A 20,624-nucleotide genomic window follows, 5' to 3' on the forward strand; every position below is an offset into this window, starting at 1 on the left:
TAAATATTTGAAAAGAAATGTATATGTATATAGAATATATATATATATATATATATATATATATAGATATATATAGATATATTATATAGATATATAGTATATATATAAATGACGCAAGTGAATTTCATTTACAACTTTCGGACTATACAGTGCTTTCAGTAGAATTATTATTATTATTATTTTTGTAATATGTATGTATTTGGTGGCATGTCATTCCCTGATTTTGGTTTCCATAATGGCTGAGAGATGGAATATGTGACTCATCTCATGTTGCACAATCTGTCCGTTTTTTGCTGTATATAAGAGGTGGAGCAAAACACAGACTGCATCAGTTTTCTTGAAAGAGAAGCAACATGAAAGCTACTACAAGCTGTGCGTTCTTATTTCGCTTTGGTGGTTTCTGGTTACACCAGCCCAATAGCGCCACCTGCTTATGAAGACAGAGAGAGCATCGCAAGTGGTAATTTTGCACGACTTTGAATTAATTTAACAATGCATGTTAGATACAGAATGTAAACTTGACTTTGATCTTTGCTTTTCTTCAGGAATTGCCTGACTCAGTTATATGGGCTGCCAAAGCAGAGCAATTCTGACACTGAAAAAAGCTCCAGTGGCATGAAGTCGGAGGGTGGAAAGAGATGCAGCAGTTCTTTAGACTCCAAGGTAACAGGGGAGCTGGATGAGGGGAGACGCTGGATGTAGAAGAAGCCACGCTGCGGTGGTTCAAGATGTTGCTGCGTTACTCCACTTTTCAAGGGGACTACAAGTGGAAGAAACATGATCTGACCTACAGTGGAGACCTGCTAACAGACAAAAACTTGTATTGAATGTATTATGAATAAAAAGGACTTGTACAATTTATGTTGCGTTTTTTTTTTTTTTTTTTTGCCAGGAATGAGAAACTACACCCCTGAAATGTCTGCTAGCAGAGGTGGATGATTCCATCAAAAGGGCCCTGCAATTGTGGGCAGATGTCCACTCCTCTGAGATTCACACGTTCTCTACAGACGGCCACAGCTGACATCATGATCTCCTTTGGTGTTGGAGGTCAGTTTTAAAAACGAACGCTGCAAAACATCCTGTTTGGCAATGAGTATTTTGATCTTGTTTTCCAGTTAAAATATCTAAAAAATCCTTTAAACAATGTTAAATCTTCGAATGTTTTACAATATATACGAAATGACGGGACTTGGTTGCTCAGAAAATTGTTTTTAGTGCAAAGTGTGTTTAGTCTTTCTGCACTGGCAGATTTTTTGTGTACCAAACAGTGTGAGAGGACAAAACTATGGAGAAAAAAAGTTTTTAATCTCTTCCATTAGAAAGTTTATTTTGATTTATTTAATTTCATATATTTGTAATATTGAAATTTGCTGATTATGAAAAATAATTTTTGTTGTTTTCATTTTTCATGTGTGTTAGTACAGTATAGTAGAGATATAAAATATTAGTAGAGATATAATTTGGATTACATTTCCATGCAATATATTTGTGTATGTATATATATATATATATATATATATATATATATATATATATATATATTGTTTACAAATATTGTGTATTAGAATGCATATTAATTATATTATGTTTTAATTATATTTTACAAATATTGTGTATTAAATTAATTAGGACCTATATATAAATATACATATGACTTTTTTTAAGCTCAATTAGGGTGGTTATTGTTAACAAAATGTTCCTATATTTTGATTTTTACAGTTTGAATTTGTTGAATGCTTTTCAACGTATAAATAGAGAGTGAGTTTAAAAAACAAATCTCTTCTTCTTTCCAGATCATCAGGACGGATACCCCTTTGATGGGCCAAATGGTCTTCTGGCTCACGCTTTCCCTCCATTTGAAGGCATTGGTGGTGATGCCCATTTTGACGATGATGAGAAGTTCTTCTACAGATCTCCTCAAGGTGAGGGCAGATTATACTTTTGAAACATCTCCAGTTTGTATCAGTGCACCAAAGAAAACCCCAGCTGTATTTACATTCCCACTTATTCCTCAGGTTACAATTTGTTTCTGGTGGCTGCCCATGAGTTCGGACACTCTCTTGGGCTCGAACATTCCCGGGATCCGGGTGCACTGATGTATCCCACCTACATTCACAGAGACGTTGATACCTTTGTCCTCCCTAAAGATGATGTCGACGGAATCCAGTCTCTTTATGGTAAATATGCTACAAATCGGAAACATCAGTGATGGTTTGAAAAGACACTGAAAGTGGTGTTTCTAATAATTTGACTTTTTTATTACACAGGCCCAAACCCTGATGAAACAGGTCCAAGACCCACACCGCCAGTTACCCCAAACAAATGTGATCCCAAACTGGTCCTGGATGCTGTCACCATGCTTCGCGGAGAGATCATGTTCTTCAAGGACAGGTGATGAGACAGAAATGCTTGCAACATGTGTTCGTGAGCTGTGACAAGTCATATCTGACCCGTCGCTATCTGGCTTTATTTGCAGCTTCTTCTGGCGCAGTAGTCCTCACAGAGGAACCGTTGAACAACATCTCATCACAGGCTTCTGGCCTGAGATTCCAGGTCATATCGATGCAGCATTCGAAAGCCCATTGGAGGACAAAGTCTTCATTATCAAAGGTAAAAAACATATGAATAGAAATGAGAGAACTCTTAAAAATAAGGTTCCAAAAGGTAGGGATGCCATAGAAGAACCATTTTAGGTTCCTCAAAGAACCTTTCAGTGAGAACCCTTAACATTCATAGGACTTTTCCAATGCACAAAAGGTTCTTCATAGGGGAAAAGGGTTATTTAGCATTTTTCACACCAAGGTAAACCGTTCACTGACAGGTTCTTTTGAGAAAACTTCAAGAGTGCATGGATGGTAAAGGTTCTTCATGATACCATAGATGTCGATAAAGAATGCTTATTTTTAAGAGTGAAGAAAACTATGTCATATGAGGCATGAAATATAATTCGAACATGTCGTCACACCTCAGGTGAGAAGGTGTGGGCTCTCTATGGCTATGAAATGGCACAGGGATATCCCAAGAGTCTCAGCATGTTCCGTTTGCCAAGAAAAGTGCAGAAAGTCGACGCAGTCCTCTACGATGAGACCAACTACAAAATCCTGTTTTTCGTTAACAAACAGATATATAGGTCAGTAAATCTCTTAGTCTGACTGAGTTGGTCATCTTTTTCAAGAACCTTCAATTAACATGAATTCATTTTGGAGATGTTAATATTTTTATGGAATCATATTGTAGAATAGGTTATCCTAAACCGGTGGAAGTCGTTTTCCCTGGAATGAAAGGGAAGGTGACCGCAGCCTTCCAGTATCAAGGTATGGGTTTTGCGAAATATAACACACAACAAAATTTACTTTGATTCATTTAACAGCCACTTTTATTCAAAGTGACTTACAAACAAGAAAATCTGAAGTAAAATCCCATCTAACACAGTCTTTCATCATCATTTTTAGGTTTCATGGTCTTTTATGGTCGTTTTAGGTTTCAACTATCTCTTCAGTGGACCAATTATGTTTGAGTTCGGCGCCCACGTCTCATCTAACAGCCCTGTTTAGTCAAAGTTGAGTTTTTCTTTAAAGCTCAGCAAAATACTGCCTGCATGAAGGAGAATCTGGCCTGTCAGTATTTGAAAGTAAATTATTAAGTAATGTATTAATTGTCTAACTTATTTTACAGTAAAGTAGGCTGTTTAGTATCCTTTAAAGTATTATGTGCAACACAAGAACAAAATAAAACATGTCCTATGATTGATGCAATTTCAAAATAAAGATTTAAACAGTTTGATGAAAATCTGTTTTTTGGTTTGTTTATTAACCAGCTTGACACCAAATATAGGAGGGTCATTCCGTGTCTACTCAAAATGGTAGTTTTCACCTGAAATTCAAAGCCAAATTCCTGGGGTGTAAAAATGGAAGCATCATAATGTTATGTTTTGACTTTAGTAATTGACTTTGTTGCATTATATGCCAATAGTGACCATTCAAAAATGGGGTAAAAGCAGTTTTCACATTTTTTTTTTCTCCAAGGTTTGCATGCCTGTAACTCAAGAAGTATTAAAGATATCTTAATGACCTTTTAGATGTTTGGTCTTAACAAACTTTCCTTTTGGCGTCTTTATTTTTAAGGCCCTATATGTTTCAGTTCCAGAGATATTGAGATCTCAGTATGGCTCCTGGAGTAAATCTATAAATTGTACACATTCTCAGTGGTCAAAAACCAAATGTGGGTCACTTTGCAAAAATATGATACTTCTTATGATTTTAGATTCTGGTCCCTACAGAACTTTTCTTTTGAAATCTTAATTTTTAAGGCTCTGCATGGTTAAATCCTAGAGATATTGAAATCTTGATGCAGCTCCACGTCCAAATTGTTGTATCCTACCCATTTTCATTGGTCAAAACACAAATGTGGTTTTGTGTTTATCTAGTCATCAATGTTGACATTGCAAATATGCAAATAATAACAGTTACAGTACCTAGGGTTTAGGTATCTACAGAGTGACGTCAGATTATGAATGACCAGCTTTCATGTATGAACAGTGTGAAACGTAAAATAGGTTTACCCAGAGTTTAGAATTATTTCAAGTGTGAGAGACCATCAGTGATTCTGCCAAATATGCCTTTAGCAGTAGATAGATACTACTTGATCTATGACTTTGCTTCACATTTTATAACAATAAAAAAGAAAAAGAAATTCTAATCATTAATTAATCCAGGTGAGGCAAATCTTGGTTTATTTATGTGAATGCAATGTGTGGTGAAAGCAACCACTTTTCCCTAAAGGAGGTGTGGGATTTATACTGCATCTTTGCACTCTTGGTAGCTTCAGAAGCTGTTAAAATGAACAAAATCTCTTCTTCCAAATATCCCTAAAACTGATTTATACATATAATCTTGTGAGAGCAAGGTAATGTGCCTCAACTTTACCATTTCAAAGCTTTTTTTAGCACTTAGACAGGTATGTTCATGCAGTTGTTTTGATAGAGGGAAACAAGATACAATTCTAATTTCAACATTTATTTATTCTTTAGAGATTGTTCTTTAAATAAAATTATTATAGGCTGTATGCAAAGTGACTTGGTTTTCAACCGCTGAAAATGGGTAATATTCAACAATCTAATTAGGAGCCTCATTGAGGTCCCCATATCTCTGAATTTAACTGAATTATGTAGGGCAGGAGTTCACAAAGTCTATATTCAAAGGTCCAACTTTGAATTTTTATCAAAGTCAAAGGTCCGGACCGGAACAATTGGTTGTTACAAAACTTGTTTTTAATAAAACATTCATTAAATGCATAACAAATCAACACAAATAAAAAATAAATAAAAAATAAAATAAATAAAGTGCCTTTGTATTCAAAAATACATTAATAACAAGTGCAAAAGTGGCAAAAATAATTAATTTAAGTGACAGCAATAGAGGTTCAAACGATATATGTAATTGTATATATTAAAATTTGTACTGTATGTGTGTGTATTTATATATACATAATAAATATACACAGTACACACTTTACATATTATGTAAACAAAAACTTTTAAATAAATATACACAGTACACACATACACACACACACATATATACACAAAATGTATTTTATTTTATATTATATATATATATATATTATATATATATATATTTATATATATATATATATATACACATACACACACACAACACACACACACACACACACACACACACACACACACACACACACACACACACACACATACTGACTTCAAGCTTTGAATGGTAATGTTTTTTTGCTGATTCTGGATCTTTCTATTCATCAAAGAATCCTGAAAATGTAATCAACTGTTTTAAAAATTGATAATAATAATAATTGAACAGCAGGTGGCGCAAAATATAGTTCATCAAAAAATATAGTTAATTGAAAAATAGTTCTTTTATTTTTCCCGGATCCTTACTTTGAGAAGTGCTGATGTGGGCCTTGCAAATAAAGACTCCAAAAAAAAGTTTATTAAAACCTAGAATCTAAAATCATATTGGAATATCTTTAATACTTCTTGAGTTATAGATACTCAAACCTTGGAAAAAGAACATTTATGGCACTCAGACAGGTATGTTCAATGCAGTTGTTTTGTCCGAAGTAAACGAGATGCATCTCTAGTTTCAACATTATTTGTTCTTCAGACCTTCATCTTTAAAAGAAAATAAGTATAATATTTTTGCAAAGTGACCCACATTTGGTTTTTGACCACTGAAAATGTGTATATTTTAACAATTTAACAATGGAGCCATAATGAAATTCCAATAGCTGGAACCGGCCTTAAAAATGAAGATGGCAAAAGGAAATTTTGTTAAGACCTAATATCTAAAAGGGCATTAATATACTTAATACATGCTTGTTGTTGAATGATTGACATATATTTCAATCTGTTCCATAAACAAAGCATTTATACAGCTTCAGAAGAAATGAAGTATAGAGGACAAGTCATATGGACCACATTCATGATTGGCGCTTATGGATTATTTTTTTAAGCTCGACAGCCTCAGTCATCATTGGTGTATTAATTATGAATAATACTCATTCCTCTGACAATAAAGTGTGACAATGGCTGGCATTACCTTTAGATCTTACATAATACCTCGAGCACCGCCACACCCCGCTCTCTTTGCGCAAACATGTACATGTTGTTCTCTAAATTGGACAATCCCACTGATTTCGCAAATTGCAATTCGTAAAATAATCTGTAACCGAAATTTTAACCCTAAAAATGCAACTTTTACCATTTTAAAAGTGAACAAAGACACCATAAAGACAACATACTGTATTTAATTTTACCTAGAAGATAAAAGTATGAATTAGCTTAGATTATGTGTTATATCAGCTGATTTTTTTTGTGTTTCCAATCAGAAATTTAACCAGAAATTATTACCATGTTGCCCTTGTTTGTATTACATACAAACTTGGAAATGTTGCTGTTAAAGGTGCTGTATGTAAGATTTTGAGTCTACTAAAGCATAAAAATACCATGATATGTTTGCAGATATTTAAGAAACATGCTATGTTAACATACTTGTTTATCTGAAAAACAATGCTACAGTCAATTATTCTCCTTTGAAAATGTGCGTTCCGCGCCGGAATGTCAATCTTTGTTTTGGTTTGTGAAACCCGCCCACTGCCAGTTTACCCAGTTGTATTTCATCACGCAGAAAACACAGAGTATTTTATTTTATTCATCATCAAGTGCACTCTTCCTGTTTGTGTCGTCAATCTGGCAACCTGCGTGTGCGTCAAGTCTGAGGAGGAGGGCCCGGTGAAAAAAACCCTCTCTTATATTTTGAATTTGGACACAATACCTAGTTCAACCACTAGATAATCCTACATACAGCACCTTTAAATGAAAGTCTGAGGATGAGAAATTATACAGGTATCTGGGCGAGGAAGTCAAGTTTTGTCAGGAAAGTTGAAAGTGATGTTATTTTTTTATTTGGTGTAGGATTGATGGTTTACTCACAGAAGCTGATCATTTCAGATGTTGTTTGGGAGATTACAGGTTTAAGGGTATATAAGTTGATATCAGACACCGATTGACCCGAAGCTAAGCACACGAGCAGAAAGAGATGCAGATGTTTTTTGGGCTTAATGTCACTGGAACACTAGACAAAGTTACACTGGAGGTGATGAAGAAGTCCCATGGTGGAGTTCCAGATGTTGTTGAGTTCTTAATGTTTGGAAAAAACAACAACCAAATGGCAGAGCACACATCTCACTTACAGGTGTGTGTGTGTGTAATAACAATTTTCTTGTTGTCACAAAAAAGCCAGAATGAAAGAAGCAGATACAGAGAATGATCGTGAACTACACCCCTGACATGTCAAAAGCTGAAGTGGATCAATCCATGGAGAAAGCGCTGCAGGTCTGGGCCAATGTCACTCCTCTGAGATTCACCCGTATCAACAGCGGCACAGCTGACATCATGATCTCCTTTGCTACAAAGGGTAAGTTTCATCTATCAATTTATCTATTTTTATATTTTGTATTATTTAAATGTTTTTTTATTTTTATTTTGATGAATTCTTTTGAAAATCCTTGGTGATGAATAGCTTAATAATATATTATAATATATATAATATATATAAATAACATGAAACATTGTTCATTAAAATAATTATGGCAGCTAAGGCATTGAAACTTTGGGCTGAATCAATTCAATTCACAGGGTCCTGATTCGTTTTAAAAAAGACAATATGCAAAAGCAGAACAGTGAAATTAATTTTGATGCATAATTCAGTGTTATTAAAATAAAGTTTTAGAATTCTCTACATATTTGCCGTAATGTAACTGAGACAAGACAAACAATTTAATTAAAGTATTTCATGATTTCTTGGAAAGTTGAACCCTTTAGCACCACCATCAGCTCAAATTTGGTACATGTTATTACAACCTGAGATTGTCTTATTATTGGGAGATAAGAGGGTCTATATTATTTACCATTGGAGAAAATGTATTGGTCAACTTGGATCACATGTGTCTTGATAACCAATCACATTACAGCCTTGACTTCATTGAATTTCAGAGTTTAGCAACAGTCAATCGGCGTTTACAGAGACTATAGAAATGGGGCAAATTCCAAACGGTAGCAAGCCTCCCTATATGCCCTACTCCCTGCGAAGGGCAGAGCCCTTGAAGTGTGTTCTTTTAAGGGTATAGGGCATTAATGTCTCTGTCACTACAAGAGTTTGGAATTCCCTTGGCAAAGGGAAGGACTGACCAAATGTTACGCCTGTGTACAGCATTCAGCACTCCATCAGGTGTTGCAAATAAATGTTTCTTCTTCTTATTTTATTCAAATATTGTCTAATTGTGTCTTATTTACTATTCAACCTTTTCAAACTAAACTTGCTTAATCAGTTTAAATCATACTTCTATCACTGACAAAAATATTTAGCATTACATTAAAATAGACAAATTTAATAAGCCTATTCTACTTACATTTGTATGTGAAGTTGAAATCAACCCCAACTTTGCTTTAAAAGGCATCGCAAGATCTCCTAACCGAAGGTCATGTGATTATAAATGGAACTCACTTCCGTGAAGTAACCATTGCATGTTCCCTTCACTAATGGACTTCTGGAAGGGCCCTTCGTGAAGGGATTCAGTTGTTCACTTTCATTTGGAACATCCCTACAAATGGTGCCCCCTTCCCGAAGTGCCCTTCAAGGGCTCAAAAAAGCTGCTGTAAACTAAGACCTACCAGTCACAAAAAGTGACTTCTCTTATAAAACGGTATTTTTTAATGTACTGTAAACTCTATAACTCTATAATGTAAACAATAAAACTATTGTTTAATGCCAAAAAGTTAAAGATTAGCTGATAGGCTGTCAGTTCATTCAGTGATAAGCTGTTTCCTCGGAAAAGCTGTTTATTCAGCAAAGTGAAGCCTCTACTTGATATGTGTCTTCTGCACCATGCTCTGAAGCAACCTTTAATGTTTTGGGCTGGCACCAGTTTGTTGTCACAAGGTATAACAACATTTACAAATTTTCTTACAGCTGTTTAAATTTTGTCCGATGGCCATGATTCTCACCTTTTTCTGTTCCCTGGGTCTTACAGAATCGAAGGTCATAAACAATTATGTGATCTTACAAGTGACTGTATTTATAGGTTTGTGCTTGGCTCCTTAATTGCTGCTTGCAGCTGTTTATTTTTATGTTAATATTTATATTTATATTTATATTCATCGAAGAAAATGTGTAAATCATTATAGTAGAGCATAAGTTCTTTTGATTTATTTCTAAACAGAATCTATAGCACTCTACAGTACATGCTCTGTCTAATAATAGAACACCTGACAATATATATATCAAAAATCAAACGTAAAACACCTAAATGTAAAACTCTTTCCAGATCATGGTGATGGTGCCAATAACTAATTTGATGGACCAAATGGTGTTTTGGCTCATGCTTTCACTCCCGCTCCTGGATTCGGTGGACGCACATTTTGATGATGATGAGTTTTTTACTTTCCGCTCATCAAAAGGTAATTTTTTTTAGCTAGAGTTGTTTTTAGAGCTTCAACTTCGTCACCACTTTAATTTCATGTAAGAATCTAAATTGGGAGTTAAACATTTTCATTGGTACCATAACTGTGCTGCTTATTTTCTCTATAGGATTTGTCCTGTTCTTGGTGGCTGCGCATGAGTTTGGTCACTCTTTGGGTCTTTCTCATGCCAACGTTTATGGAGCTCCAATGCTTCCCTTTTACAGCTTTACTGATCCGGATCATTTCTCTCTGTCCAATGATGACATGACAACTATTCAGTCACTCTATGGTAAGCCTATGATCTTCAAGAGTACATTTACGATGTTGGAGTCAAACGTATCGAGTTGTTGGTTTACTATGTGGTATTCACTTCAGGTCCACCTGGTCCACCAACAACTCTTTCAGATTGCAGAAACCTGGTCTGGGATGCAGTGACAACTTTTAAAAGAGAAACAATGTTTTTCAAGGACAGGTAATACACAAATCAGTTAACAATCTTGTGTATTTATAAGCAAAATATTTAAAATTGAACGACTCATTGTCTCTCTCTGCAGCTTTTTATGGTTTAGTTCCCCGAAAGGAAATGAGGCCCAACTTCCAGTCAAGAGTTTCTGGCCCAACTCTCCTGATAATATAAATGCTGCTTATGAAGATCCAGTGGAAGATATAGTTTTCCTATTTAAAACTACCTTCTCAAACAATCTGGGAATGCTGAAACCACAATCACCTGTATGCAAAAAACTCTTATTGTGGCCTTTATTTATTTATAGGTCAAGGAGTCTTAAATAACGCTCTTGAGCCTGGCTATCCTAAACCTCTCAGCAGCTTTGGTCTGCCAGAATCTGTTGCAAAAGTTGATGCTGCTGTCCACGACAAGAACTCAGGAAAAACACTGTTCTTTGTTAACAGATATTACAAATATTACAACAGCTGGGTGCTGCATCATAAACAAAAGCCCTTAAAATTTGCTGTGAAAAGACATACAAATGTAAAATTTCCCCCTTTTTTCATAGCTATAATGAAAGGTTGAATAAGATGGACAAAGGGAAACCCAGAGAAGTGGAAGATGCATTTCCAGTCATCACTGGAAAGGTTACAGCAGTACACATTGACGACGATAGGTGTTTCTAACTTTAATTTCTACAGATCTGCAACAATACAAATAAAATTATTCAAGCATTAATGTGAAATTTCATGACGTTCTGACTTCTTTTTTTTTTAAATCTCTTTAGTGGGACAATAAATTTGTATGAGTTCAGCTCCAGTAGTAAGGGTCTCCGGCGTGTGCTGAAAAACAATTACTTCTTGTTCTGTTAGTCAAGCTTCCCTGAAACTAGAAATGCATGTAGCACTTCAACACTAACTTCAATACAAAACATTTAAAAATGAATTGCTCGTTGTGTCTCTGTAATATGCTTTTCAAAGATGTCACTTGACTTTATTGCTGTTAAAATTTTAGAAAGAATGTATTTACAGAATCATTTTAATGTAATTGACGATTTTCAAATAAATTAAAGTGTAAGAGTATGTGAGCGTGTTCATTTTGGAAGCAAGAATTGTGATTGGTAGGGAAACTGACAAGATAGACCATTCTTAAACAATTTTCATGTTTGTCCTGTTTGCAGTCAAAATTTACTGCCATAGGAAATAAATTGTATGTACAAAATCTGCCACGATGCAGAAAAAGCACATAGCAATGAAGGAACTCTAAAAAATCACGACTGAGTAGACGCAGCCACTCTGAGCTGATCATATTTTCTATCTCTTAACCCTCACCCGACCCCTAAACATAACCCTCACAGAAAACCCTTTGCTTTAAAAAAAAAAAAAAAAAAAAAAAAAAAAAAAAATCAAACTTTAAGATGACATGGCCTTAAACACACACAGAATTATGAGGACTTTTGTTTGAACAAAATGACAAAATGATGATTATTGTCTTATGATTGTATATGACATGCAATTTCCAAATAAAGATTTAATAAACAGTTGTTTTTTTTATTTGTGTTTTTATTTTTGCCTTTTTATTAATGCTAAATAGGGGAGAATGAGACACAGTGTTGTTAACCAATTAGAAATGAGCTACATTGCAGGGAAGAAATCACTATGATACATGAAATATGATCAGGTAACTTTAGATGTTGCAAGTGTCTGTGTAAAAATTTATATATAAAAAAAAACAATTTAATCATACATGATTATTATTTAATATAATTAATTATCTGTTAAGTTATGGGGGTCATATAACATTGCTAAAAAGAACATTATTTTGTTAATTTGGTGTAATGCAATATGTTTATGCGGTTTAAGGTAAAAAAAAAAAAACATTATTTTCCACCGAGCATTGATGGTGTGAGGACCCTATTGGAATTGCTCCGTTACTTATGTACATTATTGTTGCTCCTCTATGCCCCGCCTTTCTGAAACATGTTGATTTTTACAAAGCTCATAGTTCTGAAAAGTGAGGTGTGCTCTGATTGGCCAGCTATCCAGTGCACTGTGATTGGCCGAATACCACAAGGGCGTGATGGAAATGTTACACCCCTTACTATACTATGATGCCGTGTCCCCCTGCGCGACGAGACAAAACCAGTAAAACCCATTATAAATGAGGCATTTGTTGCATCCAGTGGGGACATAATTACTGATTATAATGACTTATACTAATTTTTATGCGTTGCGTTACCTATCACACTGTGTATCACACTGCGCAAACATAAAACCATGTCTGCATTTGTGATCGGAGAAACGACAAGCAACAAGCGCTACTCTACACTGCTCAAAACTCGCATTTGAATCGTCAGGCAAATTCTTTGAAAATGTAAACGTACAGACTGTGAGTCAGGAGTGCCAGACTGTCCTTGCAAAGTTGTTATTGCCCCACTTTATAGAAACAGACACCGGCATTGTAGGCTACTCTTTCAGGAAACAGCCCTTGTTCTCCATAAAATGCGCTGCACTCATCTTAATTTTTGTGTTGAACTGTTCTGGAACTTAATCACTGATTTCTATTTGTGTCCTCTTTTGGAACGCCAAACAAAGTAGTTTCGCTTTCACAACAAAACACACAGTGTCTCCACGACATGGCGGCAGCAACAATACTACAGCAAGAATCAAAGTCACGCCTTCTTTCTTTGCGTGAACATTTGGGTGATGTTATGCAAATCTTCCCCACATCGTGACGTAGACATGGGGGTGTGTTAGAACAAGCCGTTTTAGGGGGGCATGGTTGACTCTGTACTTTTATAAAGAATATCTCTTTGGATTTGAGACTTAATTCTTTGCAACTTTAGAGATCTTCTTTATGCAAAAATTGCATCATATGACCCCTTTAAATGATATTAAATGACTGAACATAACATCTGCCTCCACAGATTTTTTTTCTTTTAACAATATATGTATATAAATTTCAAAATTATGGTGAAAGTGTTTAATGTGTTTTTTATATTATATATGTTATATTATTATTGAATATCTAACACCTTTTAATAATATGTGTATAACAAATAATGTTATACATTTTATATATACCTATGATGTCATAAAACATCTGTGAAATGTAAATATTTCAGTATTTAATAATAATAAGAAGAATATTTTGGTTAATTTTTTTAATAGATTTTTTAATAGAAAAATTTTAATAGATCTATCTCACTTATTCTTGAGACATGGGACTGCTATTAGGTTTAAAAAATGTAAACATTTTCAATTGTTAATGTTATGAGTGATTTATAATATAATGTATTTAACACAATTATCCCCTTCAATTTAATTTTATCATTAATATCAAATCTATGACACTTTTGTCTTCTCACTACATCTAAAACAGTGTGTCCACAGATAAGGGTTCAATCATTCATATGCTATAAAATTAATACAAATGTTTTTTGTTTTTTGTTTTTTTTTTATGAAAAAGAGCTTGTTTTATCAAAAGCAACACTTAAGAATATCTCATATCAAAGCAAGTTTTTCAATCACACATGCGTTTCATAAGGTTTCAAAATTGTGTCCTAAGCTGTCACTCTAAACCACCACCTTTCCACATTCCACCTCTTCAGAGTACATCAGTGTCAGACAGGCTTTGGTAAGTTTTATAACATTTGGATTGCTTGATTGCAAAATAAGTGGTGGCAAGGTAAAAAGCACATTTTGATAAAAAGTTGGGAAGTAGAATCAAAGCATATCTCAGTAGCTCAGTAAGATACAAACATGTAGTTTCATTTGTCTGAGTACAAGGTTTTATTTTTTCAATATTGCACCCTGTTTTGTCCCACTTCTCAAGAATCAGTGATATCATAAATACTCATGCAAGAAACATCATCTTTTTAAAAACATATTTTTTTTTAACTGAACACAATATACGACAATATGACAAAACAGCCAATTCAAAGCAAAGAATAAATAAATAAATGTATAGAGGAAAGAAATATATTAATAATAGGTACAATGATGCATTTAAACAATTATTTTAATGTAGTATAATTTAATCGTGATTATTAATATTATTTAAATTTTTTTTTAACATTTTCTTCACATCTAAACAGCTAAAAAATATTCCTGTGTGTGAAAAAGACAACAAAAACAAACAATACATCAACTGTTTTTCCAGGGCGATGTCAGTCGTTGCATTAATTAATTGAAAATATTAATTTAATGACAGTTCAAGATGTTTACTGTAACATTCTTTGTATATCTATGTCACCCAAATCCAGAATCTCCTCTATGCTCTCCTCCTGACTTATTCAACCCTGCCTAACCCATTCTCTAATTCCACCATCTGTAATTTTCTCTGATATCAAATTCAATTCAAGTTTATTTGTATAGCGCTTTTTACGATACAAATCGTTCCAAAGCAACTTTACAGAAATTTAAGTTTCTACAATATATTTAGTAGTAGCTTATCAGTTTATGTACATATGGCAGAAATGTACGGAAAAATTAAAGACGTAATCAAACAGACGATGAACACTATTAACAGCAATTATTATATGATTCAATCAAACTTTTAGCAAAATTTGGTAGTTCTGTATGTTGTTTCAAATGTTTGCTTGATAAATGAGGATAGGTCACCCATTCAATTGATACATTAACAGTTAGTTAAAGATGTAAAGGAAACTGAACTACTATAGTATTAATTAAAAATAAACTGACTCTAGCAATCAGTCTCTTGCTCTCTTTATGTTACTATGTTTTTCCAAAAAATTTTTTACTTCAATTTCAGTTTAATAAGAAATAATTAAAGTCACAAATAAACTCACTTACATTACAGTGCTCACTTATATCACATTACTCACTTACAGTACACTGCTTACTTACATTACTCACTTATATTATACTGCTCACTTATATTCGCTTGTTAATACTGACGTCACGTGTCACCTCTTCCGTGTCCAAACGCTCTATCAGATACCACGAGAAAACAACAAAAGGTGCTAATATAAACTCACAATGCAATATTATACTACCAAAAAAATTATAATCCTAACCTTTAACTCCATACCGAAATCCCAGATGGTCAGACAATGAAAATATAAATAAAAATAAATAAATATAAAAAATTATTTGTGTTTGGGACGCTGTGAGCATAGAGACTGTAGTGTACACCGTAAGTTTGAAAACGTTTAGCTTAAATGTTTAATATAAATAAACAGTGCTCATAAATGACTGCTGAGCCAGTATTCTCAAGTGAAGTGAGTTGAGGCTTGGACCCGGAAACAGCGCTTCTAACATCACCTCTTAACAATCGAATTACACTGCTCCCATCTGTCCATATGCATCTTTGCTCTCTCGTGTTTTTTCACCTTCTCCGAGAGACGATGACGAAAGCACGTTAGTGCTAGCCCTCCCAGAACTTATTGAGATTGCATTGCAGTGCCTGCAGTTAAAAAAAATAAAATCTTTGTATGGAAGTCTATGGCCCCTTTCACACTGCACGTTGGTCCCGGAAAATTGCCGGATCGCCTTCTGTGTGAACAAAAGCCAGAACCAATGCCGTAAAGGGTGTGTCATAGTGATGATGCATGTTATCGTGGGACTCTTATACCAGGTTTTTTGAAGGTAGATCAACGTTCGCGATGAAAAAATATGTGCAAACTATAATGAAGCAGAGATCAGTTAGCTCCTCACTATCCACGCTGAAGATAAGATTGTTTGCCAGCTTAAGTGAAAGACAACGTGCCTAGTGTTTTCGACTCGTACATTACACGTCACATCCTGATGTCACGTGTCATTGCAAGACCTTTATGGGTTGTGTGTGAACGCATGCACAAATTCCGGGAAATCACTGGTAATGTGAAAGGGGGAAAATCTAGTGACCGGGGAACAATTTCCGGGACACATTACCCATGCATTTTCTGGAATTGCAGTAAGAAAGGGGCTTATGAGAGCACCTGGGGCGATTCTGTCCAAATGGAACACTTCATGTGCAGTTGCGGCCTTAAGGACTTAAAATGGCCGCCGTGTGCGTGTGTCTATTGAGTCCATGAGACGAGCATTCAGAAGGCTGCTCGTAAGCGCCCCCTTTGCGGCTGTTATGCGCAAATACTTCTGCTGAGCCCGCAGTGGGGCGAGCTCCGCAGCAGACTTCTACCCGACAGTCAAAGCGGCATTACTTCATGAAAGTGCAGACTTACCCTGCGTTCCATTCGGAAGGGCTCATCCCTATGCCCTAAGGGTTGAAGGGTGTAGGGGACCAAACAACTGTTTCTTGAAGTGCCCTTCTGCATCATCATCACGTGCCCACACGGATGCGCCATCATCATGCAAAGAATCTGCACAAAGGATCATGGGAGCTCGAAGTGTCCTTCAGTTGTACCCTTCAAAATCTTTCATTCTGAAGGGCCCTTTGAAGTGGCCAGTTTTGAGTACTTCGGTTTGGAATGACCCTTCAGTATGGTGGCCATGATTGTTTTCACTCCGAAATGCCCTTTCGAGGCGATATATCCCAATTGGAATGCGGTACTACACAAAACGCAACTCGATGCTGATTGGACTATTTAGAGGCAGAAAAAAGTCTAGAATAGTGAAAGCTATTGCAGTTCAATATGGTGGCCATGATTGTTTTCACTCCGAAGTGCCCTTTGGAGGGCGATATATCCCGCTTGGAACGCGGTACTACACAAAATGCGACTCATTGCTGATTGGACTATTTAGAGGCAGAAAAAACAGTCTAGAATAGTGAAACCTAGCGTAACACTGTGGTTGTATGTAAAAGAAAAAAAATCCCTCCCTTTTTTTAAAAAAAAAAGAGTTTTGCGACCTCAGGGAGCATGATAAATTATAGCGTGGTAGAAGTCTAGTTAGGTACACAGGAGCTAAACCATTTAGCACTTGTAGGTAAGTAATAATATTTTGTAACTGATACGGAACTTAATAGGTAGCTATTGCAGAGACTGTAAAATTGGTATGATGAATATTAATATGATCATATTTTCTTGACTCTAGAGGGACTCTAGAGAGCCACTGCATTTTGGACTACCTGTAGCTTGTTTATTGACGATGCAGGACAACCACCTACCTGTAGAAGTGCATTAAAATAGTCATGTTAGAAACAGGTAACATATTTTGTAGCTTGGCAATGTTTCTAAGATGGAAGAATGCGGTTTTTGCAACATGGGAAATATGATTTTCAAAAGACAAGTTGCTGTCTAATATAACACCCAGATTTTTGACTGTAAAAAAGTGAAAGTGACGTGACATACAGCCAAGTATGGTGACCCATACTCAGAATTCGTTCTCTGCTTTTAACCCATCCAAAGTGCACACACACAGCAGTGAAACACACACAGCAGTGAACACCCACCCGGAGCAGTGGGCAGCCATTTATGCTGCGGCGCCCGGGGAGCAGTTGGGGGTTCGGTGCCTTGCTCAAGGGCACCTCAGTCGTGGTATTGAAGGTGGAGAGAGCGCTGTACATTCACTCCCCCCACCTACAATTCCTGCCAGCCCGAGACTCGAACTCACAACCCGTGGGTTGCAAGTCCAACACTCTGACCATTAGGCCACAACTTCCCCTAGAGGAAGTAACAGTACATCCGTCTAGTTGCAAATTGTAATCCAAGAGATTCTGTGTACTGTTTTTTGGTCCAGTAAGTAATATCTCTGTCTTATCTGAATTTAATAGGAGAAGATTATTGGTCATCCAATCTTTTACATTTTTAACACACTCTGTTAGCTAAGATAATTTAGAAGTTTCATCTGGTCTCATTGAGATATATAGTTGTGTATCATCAGCATAACAGTGGTAACTAATCCTGTATTTTTTAATAATATTACCAAGGGGCAAATGCATATTGAAATTAGCAGAGGACCTAGGACAGATCCTTGTGGCACTCCATATTTTACTGGCGATAATTGAGATGACTCCCCATTTAAATAAAAAGAAGTGGTAGTGATCGGACAGGTAGGATCTAAACCATCTTAAAGCCTGCCCTTAAATACATGTATAGTTTTGTATCATGATATATGGTGTCGTACGCAGTACTAAGATCAAGTAAAACTAGCAATGAGATGCAGCCTTGGTCTGACGCAAGAAGCAAGTCATTTGTAATTTTAACAAGTGCAGTTTTTGTGCTATGGTGGGGCCTGAAACCTGCCTGAAATTCTTCAGATCAACTGAGCAGACACAACTTTTTATAAAATTTTTAGACATAAATGGAAGATTTTAAATGGGTCTGTAATTTGCCAGTTCACTAGGATCTAGTTGTGGTTTCTTAATAAGAGGCTTAATATCCACCAGCTTGAATCGTTTTGGGATGTGACCTAAAGATAACGAGTTAATAATATTGAGAAGCGGTTCTTCTGCTACAGGTACAGTAACAACTCTTTCAGTAATTTAGTGGGTACAGGATCTAACAGGCATGTTGTTGGTTTAGATGCAGCATTTATTTAGCAAAGTTTATTTAGCTCTTCCTGTCCTATACTAGTTGTAAAGCACTGCAGTTTATCTTTGGGTGTGATGACTGAAGTATTAGATGCTACAGAATCTACATTTGCTATTTGTATTTCTTATGTTATCTATTTTATCAGTGAAGAAATTCTTAAAGTCATTACTATTAAACTGTGAGGGAATATTTAGATCCGGTGGCATCTGGCTATTTGTTAATCTAGCCACTGTGCTAAATAAAAACCTTGGATTGTTTTGGTCCATGTTTTACATGCTACCAATATCAATCCTCTTATTTTTAATGTGTGTAAAGTGTAAAAATTATACAGTGAAAACCTGTTAAAGTAACTACTGGAAGCACATTTTCTGCAGTTCTTCACATAGTGGACGTCCCACTTAATAAACCAGATTGTCAAAACCTGGTCTGGGGTGGTCTTTTCTTCCAGATAACATTTATCTCTTCAGTGGGAGAAATTTGTTTGAGTTCAGCTCCATCGATAGAAAGCTCCTTCGTTTACTAAAGAACGATTACTTCCAGCCCTGTTAGTCAGCTTCCCTCAAACATTGATGGAGATGGAGTGTAATGGGGTGTTTCAAAATTACAGCACTTACTTTAATACATGTGCATTTAAAACTAATTAAATAAATTATTCATCAATTGTTCAATTTGTCACTGGACTTCTAATTTATTGCTTTATTATTACTGCATTGCTTAATTATTGCATATGTCAGGATCCTGCCCTGTCCTGTCTTTGTTTATTTTGTGCCTGAGCACATGGCTGTGTCTTTAGGTGCGTTCGACTTAATGCAGCACTGCGCAGATCGATCATTTTCTGACTTGAAGCAGTGCATGTCGGTTAGAAATTCTGTCTGACTTGAGATGGCGCCGACTCCACATGACTGTCATGTGTGGCATCAAAGTACCACAAGAGCGTTTCGAGAGCAGCCGGCTGACTCAGCCACCGCAGTTTCTTCAGAGCGACTGCAGGAGCACTGATGACGACACAGCTGTTTCATGATTGGCCAAATTCACCACACTGTTCGATAATCTGACACGGGCATGTGATTGGACAGAAAGTGAGGTTTCAGGTGCGTTCGACTTGAAGCACGGCTACAGACAGCAGTCAACGAAAGTAGCCATTTGCAGTCGGGGGCGAAGTTGAAAACAGACATGTCAAGCCGACACTCATGCGGTGCTTGCATACTTTATCACAGATGAAGTGAATTAAATGCAGTATTTGTCAAATACAAAGACGTTTCAGAAACATTTTCATGAGCAACAAATTTTTTTTTTTATTTACTGCTTAATACAGCGAAATCTTTTCAAGAATAAAGTTCAACATAATCAACTGCTCTCGTTGACTGCCGTCTGTAGCCGTTCTTCAAGTCAAACTCACCTAGTAGCTCTGGAGAAACAGCGGTAGCTGAGTCAGCCAGCTGCTCTCGAAATGCTCTCGCAGTTCTTTGATGGCACACGTGACAGTCATGTGGCATTGGGACCGTCTCAAGTCGGACAAAATTTCTAACCGGCATGCACTACTTCAAGTGAGATTGCGATCGGTCTGCGCAGTGCTGCGTAAAGTCGAATGCACCTTTCGGTTTTCGTTGATTACGTGATTATCTGAAACCAACACATCGGCACAGAGCTTCTTGAGAAACTGCGCTGCTTACTCGATATGCGCTTTAAAGCTTCAGTGTCATATGTAACATCACTACAGTTTCCCTCTTGTT

At 35.9% G+C, this 20,624-nt stretch overlaps 2 protein-coding genes and 1 pseudogene across 2 annotated transcripts in view; all 3 read left to right on the top strand.

Moving 5' to 3' along the window:
* Positions 1-3,167, top strand: part of mmp13a (matrix metallopeptidase 13a) — a 102,890-nt gene extending 99,723 nt beyond the window's left edge. The window contains exons 4-8 of the mRNA XM_042733011.1: positions 1,794-1,922; positions 2,016-2,177; positions 2,268-2,391; positions 2,477-2,610; positions 2,971-3,167. Coding sequence (XP_042588945.1) covers positions 1,794-1,922; positions 2,016-2,177; positions 2,268-2,391; positions 2,477-2,610; positions 2,971-3,152 — 731 coding nt within the window. The 3' untranslated portion in view covers positions 3,153-3,167. The remainder of the gene's footprint in view (positions 1-1,793; positions 1,923-2,015; positions 2,178-2,267; positions 2,392-2,476; positions 2,611-2,970) is intronic.
* The window catches only part of LOC109060466 (collagenase 3-like), a 98,571-nt gene that overhangs the window by 72,522 nt on the left and 5,425 nt on the right, over positions 1-20,624 (top strand). The window lies entirely within an intron of this gene.
* On the top strand, positions 7,590-11,787 carry LOC109060461 (annotated as a pseudogene).

The sequence above is a fragment of the Cyprinus carpio genome, chromosome B10 (assembly GCF_018340385.1).
Source record: "Cyprinus carpio isolate SPL01 chromosome B10, ASM1834038v1, whole genome shotgun sequence".
In the NCBI taxonomy this organism is placed as follows: Eukaryota; Metazoa; Chordata; class Actinopteri; order Cypriniformes; family Cyprinidae; genus Cyprinus; species Cyprinus carpio.